The sequence below is a fragment of the Trachinotus anak genome, unplaced genomic scaffold (genome assembly GCF_046630095.1).
Source record: "Trachinotus anak isolate AG129_WGS33_773 ecotype Australia unplaced genomic scaffold, CSIRO_AGI_Tana_v1 ptg000028l, whole genome shotgun sequence".
NCBI lineage: Eukaryota > Metazoa > Chordata > Actinopteri > Carangiformes > Carangidae > Trachinotus > Trachinotus anak.
In genome coordinates this window covers 1,703,294-1,727,301 of record NW_027273879.1, presented here as the reverse complement: position 1 = coordinate 1,727,301, position 24,008 = coordinate 1,703,294, and the positions used below count along the sequence as shown (strand labels likewise).

The following is a 24,008-nucleotide window of genomic DNA, read 5'->3' as shown; positions in this document are numbered from 1 at the left end:
CACAGTTTCAGATTAAGAGTCTATTTAATGTGGTAACACTGATTTTTGACTCCAGTGATAAAAATGTTCAGTACATGGTGTCACTCCGGTAAATACTGAAGTTTCCTCTAAAAACGATCCGTTCTTCAGTCAGTGTGGGGCCATCCACACGGCTGGGTGGTGCAGTGTCGAGGGCAGGCTTTGGGTGGAGTCTCACTGGCCTGTTGGAAGAAAAAAATAAAGCTGTTATGTCTTCTGAACACACCCAAACTAAAAAGTGGAACAGTTAAACCAAATGTTGATTCCACACCCTGAGAACACAAATGGAGAGAGAGAAGAGGTCTAGAGGCTCAAGATGATGATGAAACTCCTCTTACCGTGTGTGCCGGGGTGGTTGGGTGGTGGTGGTGGTGGTAGGGGGGGGTCTGGTACTTGTGGGAGTAAAGGGGTTCAGGGCCACTGTTGTGGAAAGAGCTGTGGGGTCTCAAGCTGCTGAATTCATCCACCAGCTGCTGCAGAGCAGAGCTGGACAGACGCTCTTCACCCTGGTTAAAGGAGAGTCTCAGTATAACCAACTGTTAAAGTCTGTTAAAGTCAACATGTTGGGAAAATGCATCTTCAGAGTCTTGTTGAGATTTAGATGAGAAGATGCAGAATGACAATGACACCGTTTTAAATAAACTGAAAATATACATGTTAAGTTTAGCTTTTAATTATCTCTCCTGTCTTATCTCCCTTTCTGCTTTTACATTTGTCAAAGCACTTTAAGCTGCATCCTGTGTTTGAAAAGCACTATACAAATAAAGTTTATTATTATCATTGTAAGATTGATAACACAGCTCTGTCTGTTAGACAGGAAGCAGCTGTAAAGCCAGGAGGCAGTTAGCTTAGCTTAGCATTCAGACTGGAAAGAGAAGGGAACAGCGAGCCTGGCCAGGTCCAAAAAAATAAAGAAGTTACTGCTCAGCCAGTTTCTGTCCAGATTAAACAACCAAGAATTAACATGTTAATTAGTGAACTTTAAAGATTAGAAACACCTTCATATATAATCTAATCCAGTTCAACACCAGTGCAAACGACAGCCTCTCTGACAGGGATCATTATGTTTGTATAACATGAGAGTTTATGGCTGAGCTGCTGTATTGGATTATATGAGATTTTAAAGGTGTTCCTAATAAAGTGGCCACTGAATGTATACTTCCTGTACAGACCTGAGCGTGGCACTGAACTTCTCAAGAAAAGAAAAACACCTCCATACTGATACAAACTGTGTGATTATGAGCACTTTAATCATTAATCATGAATCATTAAGGTCCCGTGTTGTCTCACGTCTCTCAGGTGTGGAGCGAAGACCCCCAGGTCGTCGATCACCGAGCCTCCCAGACCAGGTCCTGGTGCAGTGGTGGCGTCGTGTACTGGTCCTGAGCTCTTCAGTCTGATCGAGGCAGGCGAGCGGTTCTCCAGACAGTTACACGTTAACTCCTCCTGGCTGAGACATAAAGAGAGACGACGTCTCATGAATGATTTCTGGTGTTTAATATTTAACAATCTTGGTAGAACTGGACTCTGTTTAACATTTAAACTACAGAAGCAGACAGAGGCATTTAAAGGTCCCATATTTACTCTTCTCCTGTGTTTTATTCAAAGTGTTGATCTCCATCAGAAGATATATTTGTGGTTTTAAGAACCAAAAACCATCTCAGTGTAGTTTTACATCTCCTCTCTCAGGCTTCTCTCTGGAGCTCTGGTAACAACAGGTCAGTCAGCCAATCAGAGGAGAGGATCTGAGCCTCTCTTCTGATTGGCTGACTGTTTTCTGAATGACTGATTAAAAATACAGCAGATTTCAGGTAAACACCAAATCCTGCAAAGTTGGATGGTGGGTCCAGGTGGGTGGGACTTTGTGACTGCTTTGTTGTGACATCACAAAGTTCCAGAAGTCCTGACGGCTGGTTTCAAGGCTCAGTTTCTGAATACAGGCTGTGTGCATTTCTCTGTGGACTGAGGCTTTGATACTTTCACAGTATTAATATAGAACCTAGACCTGCTTTATAATCACAAACACATGGACATCTACCTTTAGACTGTGTGGAGCTTTAATGACGAATGACGGAACTGAAACTAAACTCTGTCAGTTTCTGTCTAATCTGCTCCTCGACTCTCTGCTTGGTCCTGGTGTCTTATGGAGGTGAAGTAAACGTTCCGGTTGACGTGAGCTCACTTCTTGAGCTCTGATTTTCATCAGACAGCTGATCCTGGCCACAGTTTGCTGCTCGCTGACTGTCTTTAGACTGAGAGCTGGGTACGTAGGAGGAGGAGGACGTGCTGTGATTTCCTCTTGATCTTGGTCGTTTGAGTAGATTGGGGGAGTTCGGGTTTGTCGTGCAGTTTAGGGTCAGATCAGAAAGCGTCATGGTTACATCAGTGGTTTCAGTGGAGAGTCTGGGTGTGTGTTTCCTGTGGTCCATGTTTCTCTCTTGTTCTGGGAGAGTCGGGGGCTTCTTTTACTCTGGGCTCTGAACTCTGGCTGCATGAAGGCTGTTCCTCTCTGCTTATCCCCTCAGTGCTCCCTGACTCCAACACAGTAGCTCCTCTACAGCCACAAAAATATCAGTGAACACATTTTTTAAAAACCGCATCATGCATTATGTGACTGATGCACACTGATCACCTGCTACGTAACCCCGCACTGGTTTTCTCCTTCATGGTTCCACGGACACTCTCCAGGTTTAACTGCAGCAGCTGCAGGTCGTTCCTCTGATTCTCACACACCTGGAACACAAATGTTAATGTTACATACATGAAACAAACAGAAATGCTCCATCACGCTTTCCACATTGGCTCTGTTTTAACTATGTCATCATTTTGCTCCTTCTTCTTCTGCAATAGTTTAATGGCACATGAGAATTGATATTGATATTGGAACTTAAATGCATGTTAATTAACTTTTTTTGCAGCTTTTCTGGAAATGTGGTTAAAGTTTTTGATACATGTGAATAAAAACTTAACGCTGAAAGTGAAAGTTTTTTTTAATTACTGTGTCTTTAAAAACACCTTGTAATCTAATTTAAAAAATAAAAGTTTATTTCTTGTGAGTATATTGTGCAGGTTTAAATTGAAGCAGTGGACATGGCAGTGACCCAGAGCTGCAGTCATGATGGGGAAAGAGCAGGAACACTCTCAGGTATGCTGCCAAACCAGAAACACACCTGTGACGATGTGACAGTGTGAGCAGCAGGAATGAGGAAAGATGTATCTCCTGAGCTGAGACCTGACAACTGTGTCATTACACCTCAGAAGTGTAGCTGGTTCTTTTCCTAGATGTCTTCGGTAGCGTACCTGGCGTAGGTAGCGGAGTTCAGACATGGTGCGTTCCTGTTTGGAGCGAGCCAGTTCCAGCAGCTCGTCTTTCCAGTTGTCGCCCCCCCCTGGTGGAAAAGATCAAATGCGGCACTTATCTCAGCAGGAACCGTTCTTACCATCTCCTCACATCTACTGCCTCCATCTATTAGTTTAGTGCTGAAATGATGAGTCCGTTAATCAACTCTGATCATCAATTAATGTTTTCAAATAGGAGAATTTTCTACTTTTATCTTTGTCAGCTGAATATTTTTGGGTCCAGTTGGTCAGATGTTGAGATCTGTAATTGGTATTTTTCACAATTTTACGACATTTCATAAAAGTAATAATAAAATTTGCCGTTAATGATAGTCCTAGTATAATTAAAATCATGAATATAATGAACACATGAAAGTAAACATAAATAGAACCCTAGAACAGATAAAACTGATGATGACAATATATCCTGATTTTCTAGTTGAATAATTAATTCAGAAGCTGTGACAGCTGATGGACGTGGTGCAGTGAAATGAACCTGTCAAAGCCACATCTGTGTGCAGCAGCTGGAGCTCTTGTTTGAGTCGGATGATCTCCTCCCTCTGAGAGCTGCTCTGTGTCACCTGCTGCTGCAGCTCCTCTACAGAATCAGACACAGAGAGAGCTGCTTTATTAAATTATTGATCAATGGAATAATGATGAATGAATGCAATCATTTTGAAAATCGATTGACTGTTTCCATCATTTTCCAAGAAAAAAAAAAACAACAGAACATTCTGCAGATTTGCGGCTTTTCTTTTTCGTTTGAGGCTTCGTCTCATCTAATCACAACACACTGTGTCCTGTACCTGCTGTATGAGAAGTTTTAGTCATGTACCTTTAAGGTGTGTGACCTCTTGTCTTGCTTCTCTGTACCGGTGTTTATTTCCCTCCACGTCCTTCAGGAGCTTGGTTTCCTGTGAGCGGCTCTCCTTTAGTGACGTCTCCAGGTCTCGAAGGCGCCCTGTGAGGTCGAGTATCTGACCAGAGGCTGCAGTCACATCTTTATCCTGATGGGAAGAAAAAAATCATGTTACCCAACCAGCAGAATAGCAAAAACTTTAATTTAATGATAATGCTAATCTGCAACTGACAAAAATAAACATAACATCAATTTTATGAAAGTCACAAAGAAATATCTGGTCGACTATCGTACCTTGAGTTTGAGCATGGAGCTCAGTTCTTCCTCCCTGACCTGCAGAGAGCCGACCTGAGAGGACAGAGCCATGAGCGTGGAGCTGAGACTCTGGTTCTTCTCCTAAAAGACAAAGGCAGAGACACTAAGTCCTGCATTACACAGCTGTTTTCTATTGTGTGTGAAAAGCAATACACTTTAATATGTAATGTGCCATAGAGCTCCGTTGTTTCCAGAAATTATGAAAAACACATCAGTGGACCACACTGCTGCTCTGGGTGACATGTTCCTTCATCACCATGAACAAACACTGTAGTTTATTCTGACTCAGTCCCACAAAAACTCACTAGAGCATTAAATGTGGATTAATCCGCCACTGAAAATAGTCCCCAACAGTGCTCACATTACTGACCATTTATTTTATATAAACTTCACTTGTTCATGTGATGTTTTTGAACATTCATTTCTTCAGTGGTAACCAGGAGTCTGGGGGCTGAGAGACACAGACAGGGGGGATCAAAGAAAAATAATCCAATAAACCAACAAAGGTGAATCTGGTTTCTCAAAAATCACATTATTTCCCCACGATGTGAACAGGTTTTTCATGTGTATTAAAGTCACTCTTGTACCTCAAAGTCTTGACATTTCTGACTGATGTGCTGCTGCTTCTGTTCGAGCTCGCAGAGCTGCTGCTGGGCTGCGCTGAGCTCCTTCTGGACCTCCTTCTCCCTGGTCTCCACCACCCACACCCGTTTAGTCAGGACTCTGATCACCTCGTTACGCTTCTGCAGCTCATCTGTACAAAGAAAAACCATTAAATAAAATAAATAAAGCAATCATCCATTTGTAATTTACAGTTTTGATGCTAAAATGCAGAATCCATAAATAAATTAAAAAAAAAACTGAATCTGTATGAAATAAAGAAAGACAGCCTTGTGGTTTCTGTCTCCTCACCATCCAAGCGAGTACATCTCTGCTCCAAGGTGAGCACCCTCTGGCGGTCTTGTTCCCTGGCGTGAAGCTGCTTATGATGGGAGGCAGCCATGGAGTTCAGCTCCCTGTCCCTGTCCTTCAGCTCGGCCATCAGCAGCTGCAGCTCCCTCCTCTGCCTCTGGATGGTGGAGCTGCTCAGGTCGTTCACAGGAAACTTCAGGAAAACACAAGACAGTGTCACCATAACATATTTATAGTTCAGCCTTAGACCTGAAACAATAAGTCAATTAACTGAAAACTGAAATACACACATGAGATGCTGTGTGAACCAGTGAATGTTTGGCATTTTTCTGTTTGAAAAATGACTGAAATAATGAATTGATTATGAAAATATTTGCCAATTAATGTTGCTGTGATCAGTTGTTTCAGCACTACAGGCAGATATAGCTGATGTGAAAAGCGATGACCCTTATATTTCCTAAAAGAAGTCTGTAAGTGCAAAAGTGAAGTCGACTCTCAGGCGTCAAACATGCTGGAGCTAGCTTATCCCTAAAAGACCATCACAAATTATCTCATGTGAGGGAAACAATGCACAAACCAAATTATACTAATTATGATCCAGATTTGATCTCACCTCAGTGCCCAGAGAGATGCGGGGACTGGGGTTGTCTCCCGGGGTGGGAGGGGTACGCTCGGCCCACTGTTTGGCTGTGCTGTCCATCCTGAAGCTGGTCAGGGCAGAGCTCTGGCTGAGATCCGGTGGAGCTCTGGCATTTTTCTGAAAAGTGTTATTATAGATTATTATCAGTTGGCAGTTTATTAGGTACAGGTGCTCTGTGCTCGAATGAAGTCTAACAAAACAGTCCTGCAATAAGATTTAATATTCAGTGTGTGTTGGAAGTGTTTTAAGAGAGGTTCATATCCATGATTGCAAGGAAAATAACAGCAACACCTCTTTGTATAAAGCAACAGGATTCAACAGCAGAACAAAGTACCTCCTGTAAAATGATCACACAGGTGAATCAACACCTGTCTGAAGCTGTTTCAACCAAAACTGAACTTTATAACCTTTATGAAGCGAGGATTTAATGCAGGGCTGTTTAATTAGACATTACAATCTGACAATGCAATGTTATAAGACTTTTATTCAACAAGTGGTGACATTAAATAAACTAAATGTACTGACCTTTTTAACCGGAGTGCTGTGCCAGAGCTCAGCTGAAGCATCTAAAACAAAGTTGGGGGTGTTTAAAGACTGAAATTAAGCTGTGTAATAAATCTGTTTGATGGGATGGTTGGTAAATACGATGAGGACGTGAACCATCAGCTGTGAATGTTTACCATGTGAGGAGGGGAAACAAGCTGATGCTTTCCCACAAGCTCTTCCATCCATCTGAGAGGCGTCGTCTTCTCCTTCCGTCCATCACATCGTGACACTAACACGCCTTCACTGCTGTACAATGTGTTTATCGATAACTTCACATTTAATTTAAATGTCATTAGTTAATCACAAATTATCGAGAAACCTGCTAACGGCTAGGTAACGTTAGCTTCTCGAAGAGTTTCACCAACTTTTTGAACGTAAATGGCCGAAGTGGAGAAGTTGGGATCGGACGATTGCGTCATCTTCGCATTCGCGCCTCATTTCAATTTAATTTTTTTTTTTACTGAATTCCCCAAATTTTTTTTTTAAAGTTTAACACTTATCACAGGAATTTCTAGTCCAGACACACGAACGTCGTTTAAGAAAATTCCTACTTAGCCTAATTAATTTTTTTAACATCCTGTCCGAACCTTGAAATACTCAGCCCAGGATACAGGATCCCGGCAGGATTTTCAACATAAAAGCTGGATAAGCAACGCACACAGTTTAAAGAGGGAAATTAATGTACTGTGTTTATATTGTTACAGATATTGGAAAGTAAGATTCATCTGCAAATTTTTTTTTCGCTTGTCAATTATTCATTTTGTCTGTAAATGTCAGAAAATAGTAAAAAAAAAAAAAGTGCCTGCTGTCTTGAGGTCTCTTGTTTTGTGTGGCTAACATTCCTAAATGTATTCAGTTTATTGTCATGTTCAACGAAGAAAAGCATCAAATATTCACGTTTGAGAAATGTTTGGCACTTTTGCTGAGAAAATGAATGGTTGCAGCATTACAGTACGTTTGTGATGAAATTACTTGGCACAAGAAAAAAAAGCTAATTTTCAAGTAGTCATTTTGTCTCACTTTTTTTCGTTTGGTCTCTCATATTTTTTTTTTTTTTTTTATTCTTTGTCACTCTTTGTACGTCGAATTTGAAAACATAAATTAAAATAAAATAAAAATAAATGAAATGTCGGCCCTCTCCCCGGGGCACCAGGGGGCGCTGTCCCGGATCAGCGCAGCGCATCGACCGCCACAACAACCAGAACAAGACGCGTTACGAGGCGTGCTCAAAGTACGCCAACTGAACCTCAAGCTATAAGGATGATTTTCTAAAAGCCGGACTAACGTTAATAATGCAAACGGCTTTACTCAACAGACAGCAGTTTTAGAGTATCTTTCGCGGGGTATGTAACTCGATATTTCTTGTGTCTGTGTCCAGTCCTAGAGCAGCACAGCCTGTCCATTTAGCGGTGCGTTAGCTCGGCTAGCTTGCTAAGCTAATACCCACTAACGGTGACAGCTGGGTGACTCAACGTTACCTGATGAATGAAACCACTGAAACTAAACACGGGGATTTGTTTTTTTCCCCCAGCGATTTGCAGCTTAGTTTGTCTACACGACGACAGGACCTGGAACAAGAGAGGCATTTAAATAATGTCGATGAAAATAATTGAGGCAAAACGATCTCTATAAACAGCCGCATGTGTTAGCCAGCTGAAGCTAGTTGTGACTTGATGCTGTCTAACCAGCTGGTCCGCGGTTTACTATGGTAGTAAGTTAAATTAACACCTTTGAAATCGACGTGTGAAGTGTTACAGTGGTGTTTCGTGATGTTAGGTAGCTGCTACTCAGGTGTCTGACTGTAACATTACGAGCCGTGTTGGCAGAACATGCTAGCATGATGAAATATTTGCAGGAGCCTTCTTCACTCATGTCTCCAATATAATCTGATAATAACAAATCGGACTTCACTTAATCACTTTTGGATTTAACCTTTTATTCTGACTTTATTTTTTAAGTTACACTTCGTTGTTCTTTAATTTAGCTTCAGTTTGATCGGGGCACGTACATTTTCCTCTAATATTCACAAAATCTTTAAAAAAAAAAAAATCAATGTTTGTGGCGGCCCTATATGCTTGCACTATAATGACAGGCCCTGAAATCAGTCCAAATTAAAACTACATTTCCTGGTGAGTCTTTTGATCCTAGCTGTCAGAGTATAAAAATAGATGAATAGAAATGGTAGAAAATCAATTCTATGGTAACTGCTAGAAGAGATTATAATAATACAGTGGTTGGCATTTTTGCAACCTGACTAGACAACAAATTAATCATAATGAAAATAATTAGTAGTGGACACCCTCATGACATAAGGTGGAGGTAATCAACAAGATCATCTGGGCTTTTTTCTTCCACCTGTACATGAATTTCCATTGATTATTTGTTTCTTTACTTGATTTGAACCTGTACAAATAAACTCAAAGTTATAATTTACACTTGTTTACACAGTGTATGTTAAATGTGTATATGTGCTCCGTGCCTTAAATGTTTCTGTCCATTTTTCTTTCTTTTATTCAGATAATTTGTGATGGCTACTACTGAGATGGAATCAGGTTCTTCAGAAAGCAGATCAGAGCAAGGGACAGTTGACACTGATTCAAAGTACCCACTGAAAGTCCTTTATTGTGGAGGTACAGAGTTTAACCTTTTACTGAGTTTGGCATCTGTACAAGATTAAATTGTGCCATCTTTACAAAAATGACTTTTTCCCCCCTCTTTCTCTGCAGTGTGCTCTCTGCCTACAGAGGTAAGTTTAATTATTAAACAATTTGGACATTCTGTTAAAGCACTCACCAAAATGCTGTTCTTTGAGTTATAACTGAATCTTCACTGTCGCCGTGTCTGCAGTACTGTGAGTACATGCCTGAGCCGGCCAAATGTAGGCAGTGGCTCGAGAAGAACTTTCCAGATGTGTTTGCCAGGATGACTGTCGGTGAGTGCAAAGAGATTTTTATTCATTCTTTTTATTCAAAGTTAACATGGTTTACTATAAACCAATGTCATCTTTGTAGATGGTGTATTGTGTTCCAGCTTTTGTTTCCTGAGCTACATTTAAGTGATGGGAGTGAAATGAAATCTGAATTCCTGTGATTGTTAGGTTCATACCTACCAATGTATTTCTGTCAGCATTCATTTTTTTTGTGCAGATTAGTCCTGAAACCATTGAGTCATTTATATTGATGCATAACATTATAACATGCAGCTTTTCCCCTTTAGACAGCTTTAGATGATGTTTTTCCACACTTACTGACTCTATCTGTATATTTTATATCAGTATATTCTATATCATCTTGTTCCAGCTCTTCAGTGAAACTATATAAAATATTACAGCCGACTGAAATATTCAAGCCCACCATGTTTTTTAATGGTTTCATCATCCTGTATAATGGAAAAGTGTTATATGTCTTAAATATCATTTTATACATATAGGAAAAAGTCAACCTGACACATTTGGTATCTTTGGAAACTTTGCGATCTACACCAGAATTTAAAGTTGTAAGGTTTGAGTTACGAGTTTGTTAAACTGACCGCCTGCAGGTTGGAGGAGATATTTGAGTTTTGTTTGCATGAGTGAGGAAAGTCTGCTCATTTCCTTCCCTAGAGTGATGTAGTCGGACTGTAACAGCTTCATATTGTTGTAATGTTGATGCCCTGAAGGTATGATGGATTTTTACCTAAAAACAAGGAGATTTGATTTATTCAGAAAAATGTTTCTTATTAAAAATATAAACACAAATTTGTCCATCCATCTTGAAATTCTCATGGTTCTGACAGAAACAAGGTTCATTATATTGTATCCAGAATGAGGGGAAATCATATGAAAAATAGTTTATCTCTGAAGGTCTTTAATGACATCACCTGTGAAGGTAGAGGAAAAAAAATGGTTACAGACGCACACTAGTTGTCAGTCAGGCTAGCCCATCCCTAAAATGTTCCAGGTGTGCACAGACACTGTAGTAGTCCTTGAAAAGGTAAGAGGTATTGTTGCCGGGTTGGTTTTAATATCTTCCTATTGTACTTCTGTCCCACTGGCCCGGCAGCAAATGCACCCAAGCAGGAACCCAGTACTGGAGATGCTCCCCCTGCAGGCGAGGAGGAGGAGAAGAAGAAACAGAAGAGAGGTATCGTGTCAAATATGAGAAGGAAAATCATTCATAATTAGTTACATTAGGTTTATTCTAGTGTATTGAGATGTTGGGTATACATTTAAAAATAACACTGTTGTGTGTCAAAGCAGAAGAGAATTTAAGAGTGTACCAGTTTAAAATGATTTCAGTTGTGGTTGATTTCATGACACAGTTGATTACTGCTGATAACAGCAAGTTTGGCTTTGCAATCGTCTTTGAGCAGCTACTTTGCCAGAAATAAAGAAGTCAGTCGAAAATAGCTGCAGTCACGGTCTGATTTCATGCCGCACCCAGTGTGAGCTGCTTTCCACACAGTAAAGTTAATTATGAGGCTGAAGAGTTTGAGGTGTGTAGCCTTTATCTAAAGGCTGCTCTGTCTTGTTCCTTTACTCCCTGAAATGTTAACTGTTTGTGCGTTTTTAGATGAACTAACTTAATACAGCTCTGATCCGGCTGTAAGAGCGTGAACAACAGCAAGGCTGATGTCAGTGAGATGGGATAACATGTTGCATAATTTCCTGTGAATCCACGTGCACAGGTGGAAATTTGAATGTCGTATGAGAATGGCAGATTAACAGTGGAACCGATTGCATGGAGAGATGATCACAGAATGTAAATACATGGAATGACTAAAGCAGAAAACATACTGACCTCTCAGAAATGGGGTTTGATTTTTTGAAAATGTTAAAGATCATAACTTTAAGGAAATGATCCCTCACTGCCGTCTGTATTTAAAGATGTACATGTGTTATTGTGATATAATTACAGGGACATTGTGAGTCTTCATTTTCAATTTTATTTGTGTAGCACCAAATCATAATAAACATCATTTTAGAAGCTTTGCAGGGTAAGGTCAAGACCATATTCTATTATAGAGAGAATCCCACAGTTCCCATGAAGGAACAGCTGAGTTTATACTGTTTATTGTTAACAGTAACTAACAGTGGCAATAATAATAGGTAATGTTATCATATGTACTGTTAATTGTTATGGTTAAAATAATGTAGTTTTATCTGGTTTTACCTTTTTAAGGTGGAAGAGGCCAGATCAAACAGAAAAAGAAGACTGTGCCTCAGAAGGTTACGATAGCAAAAATCCCAAGAGCCAAGAAGAAATACGTGACACGGGTGTGTGGCCTGGCAACATTTGGTAAGAGTTTTCAATTTAATTACTCTCAATCATTTAATTCTCTTCCTGTTACTGCTTCATTCTTAACACAAATCCCGTGTTGACTCTTGCAGACATTGAACTTAAAGAGGCTCAGCGATTCTTTGCCCAGAAATTCTCTTGTGGTGCCTCAGTTACAGCAGAGGATGAAATAATCATTCAGGGAGATTTTACAGACGACATAATCGACGTCATTCAAGAGAAGTGGCCTGAGGTGAGCTGTCTTCATCGTAGAACGCTTTAGGAAACTGTGTATTGAAAGATGAACCCTCATTTCTCTTTGTTTATTCACTCATTTCAGCTTCATTTTTACTGGATGAAGCAGAGATAGTTTTAATTAATAATCTTGCACTGAGTTTGAACCTCTCTGTGTCTGTGATGGCAAATAATGTAAGAACCTCTGCGTGAGGAGAGCGGGGGCTCAGCTAGATTACTTTATTACTGTCTCTCATCCATCCTTAATTTTATCTTCTATCTGTAGTTTGAGTATAAATAGATAATAAATATTATGAGAGTACTTCAGCCGAGTTAGATAAACACTGGCTGTCCACTCATAAATACAGGTACAGCAATATACTCACACTGAATAGGACTGTTAAACAAACCACTATTAAACAAATACAAATCAAGTGTCTAAAGTCGAGGTTAATCTTTATTGAGAGAGAACTGAGATACTGTGCTGATGGGAATGTCATTACAACAACAAGTATTGGACAAATTAAAATTTTGACCTGATGATGGTGTTAGATGGGAAGTCTGGAGCTCACCAAAGTGACTAGAATTCATTCTGAGGGGAACATGAATGTTCTTACTGAACTTCATGACAAACCAATTTGCTGATTTTGAAATTATGAACTTAAAAACAAGTTATGTAAACACGTGAATTTTGGAAGAACAAAAAAAACGTACATGCTCGCATGAGGTGGTTTTCCAGACACTTCAACAAACCTAGATTTTGCAAAACTGAAATGGAAACATTTTTTTGCCTTGAAGTCGTGGCGCCTGCTGTACCAGGCCCCAGGGAGCCGGTTCCAACTGAGAGGCAGATGCTGGAAATCTGTCGTCGAGTTTAATTGGAAGGATATCGCAAGAGGAAAAAACCCGGCTTTATTCACATAACATCACTCAGTAATACACAGACCATTCGCATTTGTGTTTGTTGACTTTTCTAAAAGATGAAAAAAAGCTTTTATTTTGCACAAAACTGCGATGGAAACGTTGCTACTGAAATCCTGAAAACCAAGAGAGTTATTGTCTAAAAAATTGTTCATTCAACAAAAGGCAGTAAACAGTTTTGCAGTGTATTTGTTCTCGGGCATGTGTCTGTTTTTATTAAGGAAAGATGACAAAAATTGTTTATGATGATCCTAAAAAAGCTCAGGTGGAGAATCCTTTACCCATAATGAAACTGTCAAAATGACACATGGCTTTAGTTTTAAACAACCTCAGTTATTAAATTTGTTTTCTTGTGATTTGAATCACAAACACACAAACGCTGAAGTCGGTCTCTGTTTCTCTGTGTTGTAGGTGGATGATGACAGCATCGATGATCTGGGTGAAGTCAAGAAGTGAAGACCAAATATGCACTTTTACTGAAATGGATGTGACCTGTAACAACGACAACCTGGCCAAATGTACACATTAAGTCATTTTATACCTATTTTATTTACTGTACATAAAAAGCTGCGGACTTGGCCACTCACTTGGCATTTTTTTTTTTTAGTTAATAGCTACTTTCTCTCGTTTGCCAAAGGTGTGGTATGACGTGAATCCCTCCCAAATGTTCTTCACTCAAACAATCTATAGGCTAATAAATTTCAGTCTCCTTCGCCTGTACGCTCACGTCTTCTGTCCAAGTTTGTTTCGCTTTTTTTCCAGTGCGCTTTGTGTCTGATTTTCAAATCATTAAAAGGGTTATAATTTGTCGTAGTCACCTGCTTTATCCAAGTCACTTAAATGGCCGCAGGTTACTTGTTTTTCATGCATCCCACTCAATGCCCATGAGTGCACCTCTTTCCCTGCATAATAATTTTATAATGAAGGTGCACTCCCCAGACAGATAACATTTACAGTTGTTTCCACGCTCCTCTGGGTCAATACGACTTCCCCATAGATAACACATAGTGCGCAGATGTTCGCTACACTCAGGATTTAAGATGTTTGTCTGAGAATCATTTGCATGAGCGCAAACATGACTCCCAACCAAATAAGTCATCTGGCAGAGCATATCTATGTTGACACTGTATAGAGCAGCCGGTTGGTGTGGTGCTTTGGTGATGGTTAAAACAATGAATGTTACACTGACGGAGGTGTGCTGCGCCTTCGAGGCGCCCATCCTGGACCAGGTTTTGCCGCCGATACTGATCCTGGAGTTCATGTTTGGGCTGATGGGCAATGTTGTCGCCCTGTGGATGTTCATCTTTCACATGGACACATGGAAGCCCAACTCGGTGTACCTGACTCACCTGGCTGTTGCCGACTCCATCGTGTTGTTCTGCCTACCTTTCAGAGCAGACTACTACAGGCGTGGGAAACACTGGCTGTACGGTGATGCCATGTGTCGTATCCTGCTCTTTCTGCTGGCAGCCAACCGTGCAGCAGGGATCTTCTTCCTCACCGCCGTGGCGGTCGATCGATACTTCAAGATCGTCCACCCATTGAACCGGATCAACAAAATGGGCCTGGGCTACGCTCTCTGGGTCTCCCTTGGCCTCTGGGGTCTGATTTTTCTTGCTACCGGATACCTTCTTGCTGACGAGCACTTCTTCTACAATAACAACCGCACACAATGTGAGAGTTTCAACATCTGCATGGGCTTCAGCCCCCTCTCCACCTGGCACAATACCTTCTATGTCGTCCAGTTTTTCCTGCCCACTGCGATCGTCGCCTTCTGCACCACCAGGATCACTTGGCAGCTGAGGAACAGGACTATGGACAAAAAGGGGAAAATCAAACGGGCTGTTCAGTTTGTGTTGGCTGTGGCTTTGATCTTTATTACCTGTTTCTTTCCCAGCACTATATCACGTATCGCTGTTTGGATTCTCAAGGTATGGTATGATGAGTGCAAACACTTTGAAGAGGCCAACCTGGCATTCTACACGTCAGTGTGTTTCACTTACTTCAACAGCGTCCTCAACCCGGTGGTGTATTATTTCTCGAGTCCTGCCTTCAGTGGCACCTTCAAGAAGCTCCTGAATAAACTTCTTGGAAGGAGCGATGACACAGATCAGGCAGAGTCAACAGAGAATGATATTTCAACTGTTGATGGTAGAAAGCTATAAAGCCAGAATTTGTTGTGTTCCCTGCTTACACTGCAGGGAAATTTAACTGGTTACATGAATGCATCATGCACCTTAAAGGCTTGGCTATTTATAACATTTCTATTAACCCAGTTTATAACTTAAATATAATATAGAAAATATGCTGTGGTTGTGAGCAATACAATTAACCATCCAAAAATAACTAGCAGCTTAGTGCTGTGTTCTTGCATTGATATAATATAATCCCTTGTGTGTGTGGTTGCGATGTACAGTTAAGGTAAATATGAGCCATTAACAATGAATAGTAGATAATAGAATAGTCAAATATTGTGCACATTTAAATTTCCAGTCTCTGTATTCTGATATATTCTGTTTTGTTTTCAATAAATAAATTGAACAGTAGGAAAACTAACATATTTCATAGTATTTTTTTTCTCATGTGTTCACTTGTGCTGTCTTTTATGACAGGAGGAAACATTTGTTATTTTTCAATTTCAAGTTTTTATTCATTTCCCCAAGAATGGTCTGACATGAACAGAAACATCTCATCACATAGGAGTCACAGACACCACCCAGTAAATAATATTGAAAAAAATATACAAATATTAAAAATAAAAGTAAATAGCATAATAATAGCATAAAACCCAAGAAAGTATTCAGACCCTTCACATTTTTCACATTTTCCTACGTGCCAGCCTTACGCTAAAACCGTTGCTGAATTAAGGTTAAACCTCAAATCCCCTTGGAGCTGGGATGTACGGGCTGATGTTTGGGTCCGTGAAGGCAGCATTGGTTCCCAAGGTGACGTCATGCTGTCGGGCTGGGGCTGGGGAAACATGTAACGGCGAAAGGTTCGGTGTACCGACCCACGACAGCCCGCACCGAGACCCAGTTCACCGAAAAACACCAAGTAAGCCTCCGCAGGAACTTTCCCCGCCAGTATCTGCTTTTATCCTGCTTTAATTTTCTTCTGAACGGGGCGTTAGTGTTTTTAACGTTGACCCCAGTTTGTGTTTTCTTGCTAATCTGTAGCTAGCTAGCTTTGGCATTCCAGCACTAAACATGACGGGGAGTGAAGTTGAAGGAGCCGAGAGACGCGGGAAGTAGCTCCCAAGTGTCAGGTTTGATTAAATAAAGCTGGCATTGTGGAATTAAATGTGTAGGATGTTGATGTTGTGAACCACCTGAGCTGTTCACTAGCTCCAGGGATGCAGTAGGTGGAAAGAGAAAGAGCCCAGCCCAGACACACACAACGCGGGCCGGTCTCATCCTCTGTTTTCCCGCTGTCTCTCTTTCTGTCTGAGAGGCTGCAGACACCGAGATGCTACAGGTGCCACAGGATGAGGCTTGACAGCTTCAGGTGTGCTTGTTGTTTTGATCTGGCTACACTGGGTGGGCGGGGCGTTCAGGTAACGTTACAGACTGATAAGCCTTCTCCTCTCACCTGGTCCTAAGTATGGGATCAAGGCTGGATTATCAATTGGGAAAAGTGGGCAATTACTCAGGGCCCTCGGGTCCCCAGGAGCCCCAAAAGGCAGAGATCTGCTCCACATCCAATTTGATTAATTAATTGATTGGGTAATTGGTTAATCCTCCATCCTCTTTGTGTGGCTCTGGTCTTGAAGAGGGTACTCTGTGTCAAAATCTTTAAGACCTGGTCTTAGTTTACATTTTTATAAGGCTGTATTTTGTCTTATCTCTTTCATTTTTCAGTCTGTCAAGTCATGAACATATAAAAAACCTCAAGCAAGATCTGACACATATATTCTTTGATAATCAATTGATTGTTCAGTGAATAAAATGCCAAGAAATAGTAGAAAATGCGAAGTTAACATAATTTGATTGCTTTTGTTGTCGGAAACCCCCTAAAATGTTGAGTTTACTGTCATAGAAAACTGTGACAAACAGCAAACACTCATATTTCAGATGGCATCAGAGAATCTTCTCTTTAACAACCTATTAATTGATTGATTAAACATTTCAGCTCTGGAGTACTGATTGGTGTCTGATGGTCGACAAGAAAGGTTTGCTCTGGGACCCATTATCAATTAATCTACTTGTTATTTTCTTGATTAATTGTTTGACTATAAAGTGTCAGAAAATAGTGCCTCTTGTAATTTACTACAGCCCAAGGGGATGTATTAAAATGTCTTGTTTTCTTCTATCAACAGTCCAAAACTCAAATCTATTCAGTTTACACTCACAAAGAAAAACCTTGAATTCTCACACTTCAGAGGCATTTTTTCTCAAAAATGGAAAAAAAAAAAAAGATTTAAGTTTTAAATGATAAAAATAATATATACGCAGTATATTAAGCGTAGAGTGTGAAATATTGAGAACGCAGCTGTTACTGAATGAAACTTAAAATCTGTGTTGACCTAGTTGCAGTTAGAGTGAATCATCAGTTTTATGAGTGAAATGGCAGCCTGGTCAGGCCGCGGTCCACCACCTACAGACCTGCTGGAAAAAAATCTGACCTTATGTCAGAAAAAGGAATTTCCTATTTTAGTGTCTGAGGAGAAAAATATGCAATAAAAACCATCTGTATTTATAGCTCTAGCGTAGAGACGTTTACAGAGTGAAATTGTATATGTGATGCAAAGTCAGCTGGGCCTCGCAGTTATTGAATGGCTGATGATAAATAGCTTGGTAATAAGCACTGGGATGTGACTTGGCTTCGTACAGTAGGAGGTGTTGAGGACTCTGTAAAGAGTGGGATTATACAAGGGTTTAGTGTTTGGAGACCTTGCTGAGCAGTGCAGCAGCTCCCACAGAGATACTGTTGTATTTATGGGTGGTTTCAGTCTTTATGGACTGAATACAGTGCCAAAGTCTACCCCTCCCTTGGCAATTTTAATGTTTTATTGCTTTACAACTCTGAATCAAAATAGATTTAATGAGGCGTTTCTGACTCTGATCAACAGAAAAAAAGAGCCTCTAATGCCACAAAGAAAACACAGAATTTATTACAGATTTAAAACTCACCTTAATTGTCAGTGTTGCAGCCAGTTGGTTTAAAAGTCTCATTATTAATAGACCTGCAGTGATTAACTATTTTGATGATCAATAAATCATTTCAGTTATATTTTCACATGTTCAAGCTTCTCAGATGTGAGGATTTGATTCTTCTCTTTGTCGTATGTGATAGTGATGGAGCTGTTTTATATTTGGATTGATTGACTTTTTCTTTTCAGCTCTCTTCCATCATATTGGCACCGTGTGGGGTGGTGGGGAAGGCCTAGACCCCCACCTTGATCAGGCCACACGCCCCACGTGCCCCCCACCACCCAGTCATGGAGAAACAAGGCACCATGAGTACACCAGGCAAGGTCAGCGGGCTCAAACCCCCCAGTAAAATAGTCCGTCCGGCTGGGGTTCCAGTAAAGACGTCTCCATCCTCTGGTAAGAACCATATATGCGTGGATATATTGGTGGAAGATGTGATTATTTGAGTTTTTATTAGATAAGAATTTAATCAAACTTAATCTAATATTAGCTCATCTTGACTCACACTTCAGCAGAGACAGGAAACTGAAAGAGAACATTTGTGTATAAAAAATGAATATGACCCTATGAGCAAACAATGACTGCAGCTTTGAAAACAGCGTCGTATGTTGTGCTGTTTGCACTAAGACTTGAGGCCGTTCTGAACCACAGCAAGGAGTCAAGCTGATTAGAGTCCATCCATTCATCAGTAAGAAACTGTCCTGTTGAAGTTCACTTCAGTAAACCTTCACTTTAATTTTTACCCCAAACATGCTTTTTCATTCTCAACATACTTGATCACTTTTCATTTAATTTTTACTGTTTAAAAAGGTTTAATTTCAGCTGATGTTTAAAAGGAAATACACAAGTAGCTGAGAAGTCGGTAGTAAACAAAAAACAAAACACACCTTTAACTGACTGTATGAGTGAAAAGAGGTTAATGAAATAAAACTGTGTTTGCAGCTACTCCAAAGCCAGTTCCTCCTGAGAAGCCCCCCGGCAGTGTGACCTCCCCCACCATGGATGGAAGTCCTGACTTTCAGATTGGGGAGAAGGTCTGGGTCAACGGCAACAAGCCCGGCTACGTGCAGTTTATCGGGGGCACGCAGTTCGCTCCCGGCCAGTGGGCAGGCATTGTGCTGGACGAGCCAATCGGGAAGAATGATGGGTCGGTGGCAGGGGTCCGATACTTCCAGTGTGAAGATGGGAGGGGGATATTCACGCGGCCTTCAAAGCTATCCAGGACTGCACTGCCAGAGAAGGAGGCGAACGGGGGCCAGGCGAGCCCAGCGCAAGGAGCCTCTGCAACGAGCGAGGCTACACCTGTCGGCACTACCTCAACTGGTAAAACCTGGTTCTCCAGCAAAGCTAAAGCTGCTTGATTTGTGATTGTTTGGTTGGGTCATATCAACGTACTAAAAACAGTTTTATTCCTTCAGCTCAGGGCACCGCCATAAAGACCAGTGGTGTGCTTAACCGAATGCTCACGGCCAGCGAGTCGGTGTCAAACCTCTCAGACCCAGATTCCATGAAGAAGAACCGGAGGGAGCTGAGGCTGGGAGACCGCGTGCTGGTAACCCATCTTTATCAGTTGGTTTTTGAAACTCCCGTATTATCTTACAATATATGTTACATTTTGAGACTGGTGTGCAGAGTGAAGACCTTTATTATAAATAGAGAAAAAAAGAAGAACACGCTAAATCAAACATTATTTAGATGAATTTTTTTATGTGTAGGTGGGTGGTACCAAGGCAGGAGTAGTGCGGTTTCTGGGAGAGACAGACTTTGCCAAAGGAGACTGGTGTGGAGTGGAACTAGATGAACCACTTGGGAAGAATGATGGCGCTGTAGCAGGGACCAGGTAAAGACCACCGACTTTTTTTTATGATATCTGTTTTAACACAATCATAAAATAACCTATAATGAAAACCAGCCGCTGTCAGTGGCTCTGTGTCGATCTCTGACTGTGCAGCCTGTTTTCCTCTCAGATACTTCCAGTGCATGCCCAGGTTCGGTCTGTTTGCTCCAGTCCACAAGGTGACTCGTATTGGTTTCCCCTGCACGACACCTACCAAGGCCAAGAGCTCACGAAGGAGGTCCACCCTCAAGAGGAGTCCCAGCGCTTCCTCCATCAGCTCTCTCAGCTCCACCGCCTCCTCCATCAGCGGCAAACCCAGCCGAGCAGGACTGGTAAGATTGTGCAACGCTGCAGGGCTTTAAGCCGACTGGTCATGCAGCTCATCCCCAAACTTCACTGTGAGTCATAACTGAATTTGTGGAGGTTGAAAATTTGTCTTCAAGTTGTGAGTGTAAGGGTTATTTCCTGTCAAACACCAGGTGACTTTTATTCCTCTTGTTTTGAATCACAGTATATTTTCTGTTTCTGTTTCTTCTGACTGATTGGAGATTAAATGACTCCTGCAGCCTTTTTTTCCTTGAAATTACACCTATCTACTACTAATCTGCAAAAGCAAATAAGTATTTAGAGACACATAATACCACCTGAGTTAAATTTCACATTAATGTAACAAGGAGACATTTAATGAATAAATGCATCTACCAAGTTGCAAACATGTCTCTACAACTTTCACTGGAAACATATATTCATTTGTTTTCCTGCAGTTTCAGCTTGTAGAAATTTAACATGTATGATCTTTTTTTTTTTCACTGACAGTACTTTAGGGAAAGATCATGGTCTTGGTTAAATATTGACAAAGTGACTTGAAGCATGACATAGGAAGAGTTTATTTAATTTAAACCACAATCTCTCACTAACCTCTTGTTGTCTTAACATGACCACTGGTGGTTGGAAGCTTTTCTGTCTCCATATAAGACTTTTATATGATAAAAAAAAACATTAAAAATGTTGCTGCTGAACTAAACACAGGCAGCAGTTCTATTTCTATCAAAATGGTTTTGGCCAACAAAATAAATGGTGGATAAATGTGATTTCTGGGACACTGGGTTGCACACCAGGGGCCTCCTTGTGTTTGCTGTTCTGCATATGTGTGTCTAAGCCAAATTGTATGTTTAGAATGAAATTATTGTTGTTATTAAATTCTTCCTTGTGTGACTGAATGTGGTAAATTATGTGGAAGAATGTGTGTTTCGCTCATATTAAATCTAACGATGTTGTTTTTGTGGCACCTTAACCACGCTGTGTATTTCATATTTCATCACTCCCAGGTAAATGCTCTTGAAAACAATATCAGGCAACAGACATAATGTTAAACTGTTGTGATTTTCCAGCTGACAGAGACGTCTGCTCGGTACGCTCGTAAGATTTCTGGAACCACAGCGCTGCAGGAGGCTCTGAAGGAGAAGCAGCAGCACATCGAGCAGCTGCTCGCAGAGAGAGACCTGGAGAGATGTGAGGTTGCAAAGGCAACCAGCCATGCGGGGGAGGTGCAGCAGGAGCTGGCTCTGCTGAGGAAAGGCCGGGATCAGGTGAGATACATGCACACATGTGTGTTTCCTGCAATCAAATAAGAACATGGGCCAACAAAGAGAAATATATCACAAAGACACTTGAGCAAAAAATGACTTCTTTTATTTTCCCAAAAGCTGAAACAATTCATATCAGAGAAGTTGGTTAAAGTCAGAAAACATGACTCTAATGGGAGGATGCTGCTGCTCTGCGTCTCCTGTAAAATGTTACCCATAAAGACTTTTTAACATTATAATATGTCAGGGTTTGTGTTTCTTTGTTTGTTTTGGAGTTTTTCTGCTCACTAGTGTTAGAAAATTACTTACTGCACCTGACAGGAAGAGCTTTTGCAAATTCAGAGAGAAAGAAATCTTGGTTACACAACTTTGTCTCTAAGTGACAGAGGGTTTCTTTGAAATGTCTGTGCCTCAGCAGACTGCATAGCAACAGGTCAGATGATTATGCATATAAAGTTTTACACAAATGTATCAGGATATCTTTGCCTGTTGCAGGGGAGACAACACAAATTTTTATTTGTGGCTTCATCATCATATCTGATGCTTTGCTGTTGATGAAAATGTTCTCGATCAGTTCATATTTTGTGTAAAACAATGTATTTATAATAGTTACAAATCCAGCTACTTCTTCTCCTACTTTTAGATTTACTACAACAGAAATCTCATCTAATTAGATTTTATATTGTGATAATAGCATGAATATTTAAATGAGGCTGTTTATGTGTTTCAGTATGCTCTGGAGATGGAGGCGAAGCTCGATCAGCTGCGTTCACTGGTGGAAGCAGCAGATCGAGACAAAGTAGAGCTGCTCAACCAGCTGGAGGAAGAGAAAAGGTGGGTGGGTGTGACTTTAACTGGAGCCTGCACATGATTCTGTTCATGGATACCGATGTCAGGGGTGAGAGCTACACACAGCAGACAACAGGGCCCGTGTTTACCAAACTGCTAATAGTGAAAGTTTTGAGAAACATTTGACAGTGTACAAGTCATCGTGTCTTGCACATGTCTTGCACGTGTCAAACATTTCAATTTCTCATTACTTATTGGTTGATATATATGTGATACCAATAAACAAGTGCACAGAAAATACTGATTTTTTTTTTATTTTAAAATTTGATATGTCAAGGAAGAACATACAGTTTGTAGAAAATCTAATACCAGAGAATAAAACATGAATTTTAAGAGTGGTCAAACATAAAAAGATAAATATATAAAAGCACTGGAGTAGATGGTGGGTTCATCTGCAGAAAGTCAATATCGGCTGATAAATAACAACATATCACTTTACAGGGCTCTGCCTCTTTTGAAATTTGGGCTTTTAGAGCCTTAATTCATGTGTGATTTCTCATACAGTTCCCATTTAAGAGGATATTAAGTGTGATTCTAACAAGTTTAATACTGACTCTCCATAAAAAATATATGTTCAATAGAGATGCAGCTTTAGAGTTTTATTGTCGTCCCTGTTTGACAGAAAAGTGGAAGATCTGCAGTTTCGTGTGGAAGAAGTTTGCATCACCAAAGGAGACTTAGAGGTAACGTGGTTATATAATCTGATTTACAATTAAACACATTCTCTCACTCTCTTGCTCACTGTACCTGTCTCTCATCGTCAGGCTGAGTTTTAATGACAAACTAGTTGATTAACTTATTTTACATTACCTCAGTTCTGATTAAAACAAACCCTCCTTTACACAGGTTTCTGTTCAACACCTGAGTTTGATCTCCTTTGCTTTTACCTGCTCTGTTTTCACATTGTTAACCACATTAAGTGACTTCAAAACGCTGAAGAAGAGGCCACTAATTTACATTTCCTCTACAAAATAAGAGCTGATAATGAAATCAATCGAAAGGTTTTTCTGTCTCCTGCACCCCTTGAATCATTCATTTACTTTCTTGTTAAGTCACGTCTTTCTTCCTGCTCCGTTTATTTATTCATCCATGCTTTATTCACTTACCCTCCCTCTGAGATTTTTCTACCCATCTGCGGCACTTACATTACCATCCTCTCATCATCTTTTCATCCACATGCCTGCTCTTGAATGCTGTTTTTGTCTTCCCTCGCCTTCAGACTTCATACATGCTCCCATCTTCCTCTCCGTTCTCTGCATCTCTGTCACTCTTGAGAGGAGTTATGGCCTGAATTAGTCTCCTTCAGGTGCTGGAATACAATCGAACAACTATCTGAGGAACCTGAGAGTCAGAATGTGATGGTGGAAATAATTAACTCCAAATACTCCTCAGAGCAGAATGAGCAAATAATCTTTTCCTTTGTTCACATCCAACTGATGTAAGTGAAAGGCTGGAAACCATCAGTGCTTTCCTACCAACTTCCTGCTCTTCTCTTTCTGTCTGTGGCACAAAGCTGGCATGTCAGTGTTGCATTGGTGTTTGTTCTC

General features: G+C 40.6%; 4 protein-coding genes across 8 annotated transcripts in view; 3 read left to right on the top strand and 1 right to left on the bottom strand.

Annotated features, from left to right (window-relative positions):
- Positions 1–61: 61 nt before the first annotated feature.
- ccdc62 (coiled-coil domain containing 62) lies at positions 62–7,037 on the bottom strand. 2 transcript variants are annotated; one of them, XM_071466427.1, is made up of 13 exons: positions 6,764–7,037; positions 6,609–6,649; positions 6,057–6,200; positions 5,444–5,636; positions 5,119–5,285; positions 4,511–4,612; positions 4,193–4,364; positions 3,854–3,955; positions 3,319–3,407; positions 2,651–2,751; positions 1,309–1,468; positions 357–524; positions 62–200 (listed from the first exon to the last, which is right to left on the bottom strand). In XM_071466427.1, the coding sequence occupies exons 1-13, from the start codon at positions 6,813–6,815 to the stop codon at positions 126–128; spliced, it is 1,566 nt and encodes a 521-aa protein (XP_071322528.1). In that variant the 5' UTR covers positions 6,816–7,037; the 3' UTR covers positions 62–125. The 2 variants fall into 2 exon arrangements, 1 of the variants encoding a protein (XP_071322528.1); XR_011686337.1 differs by lacking the exons at positions 62–200; positions 357–524 and adding an exon at positions 2,057–2,572 and having other exon boundaries at positions 1,330–1,468.
- A 768-nt stretch (positions 7,038–7,805) lies between these two features.
- On the top strand, positions 7,806–13,759 carry denr (density-regulated protein). 2 transcript variants are annotated; one of them, XM_071466371.1, is made up of 8 exons: positions 7,806–7,972; positions 9,147–9,259; positions 9,356–9,375; positions 9,477–9,561; positions 10,670–10,750; positions 11,789–11,905; positions 11,998–12,137; positions 13,451–13,759. In XM_071466371.1, exons 2-8 carry the CDS (start codon positions 9,157–9,159, stop codon positions 13,493–13,495), a joined length of 591 nt encoding a protein of 196 aa, XP_071322472.1. In that variant the 5' UTR covers positions 7,806–7,972; positions 9,147–9,156; the 3' UTR covers positions 13,496–13,759. The 2 variants fall into 2 exon arrangements, with proteins under 2 accessions (XP_071322472.1, XP_071322471.1); XM_071466370.1 differs by having other exon boundaries at positions 9,477–9,562; positions 10,662–10,750.
- Positions 13,760–13,910: 151 nt separating this feature from the next.
- LOC139611584 (hydroxycarboxylic acid receptor 3-like) lies at positions 13,911–15,595 on the top strand. The gene has a single exon (XM_071466369.1). It carries the CDS (start codon positions 14,155–14,157, stop codon positions 15,202–15,204), a length of 1,050 nt encoding a protein of 349 aa, XP_071322470.1. The 5' UTR covers positions 13,911–14,154; the 3' UTR covers positions 15,205–15,595.
- Positions 15,596–15,937: 342 nt separating this feature from the next.
- clip1b (CAP-GLY domain containing linker protein 1b) overlaps positions 15,938–24,008 on the top strand; it is a 33,070-nt gene continuing 24,999 nt past the window's right edge. For 2 of the 3 annotated variants that reach the window (XM_071465852.1, XM_071465850.1), the window contains exons 1-9: positions 15,938–16,093; positions 18,378–18,585; positions 19,132–19,512; positions 19,608–19,741; positions 19,905–20,029; positions 20,157–20,358; positions 21,418–21,615; positions 22,343–22,446; positions 23,084–23,144. In XM_071465852.1, the coding sequence (XP_071321953.1) occupies positions 18,477–18,585; positions 19,132–19,512; positions 19,608–19,741; positions 19,905–20,029; positions 20,157–20,358; positions 21,418–21,615; positions 22,343–22,446; positions 23,084–23,144 (1,314 nt within the window). In that variant the 5' untranslated portion in view covers positions 15,938–16,093; positions 18,378–18,476. Of the gene's footprint in view, positions 16,094–16,489; positions 16,544–18,377; positions 18,586–19,131; positions 19,513–19,607; positions 19,742–19,904; positions 20,030–20,156; positions 20,359–21,417; positions 21,616–22,342; positions 22,447–23,083; positions 23,145–24,008 lie in introns of all 3 variants that reach the window. The other variant, XM_071465851.1, reaches the window with a different exon arrangement.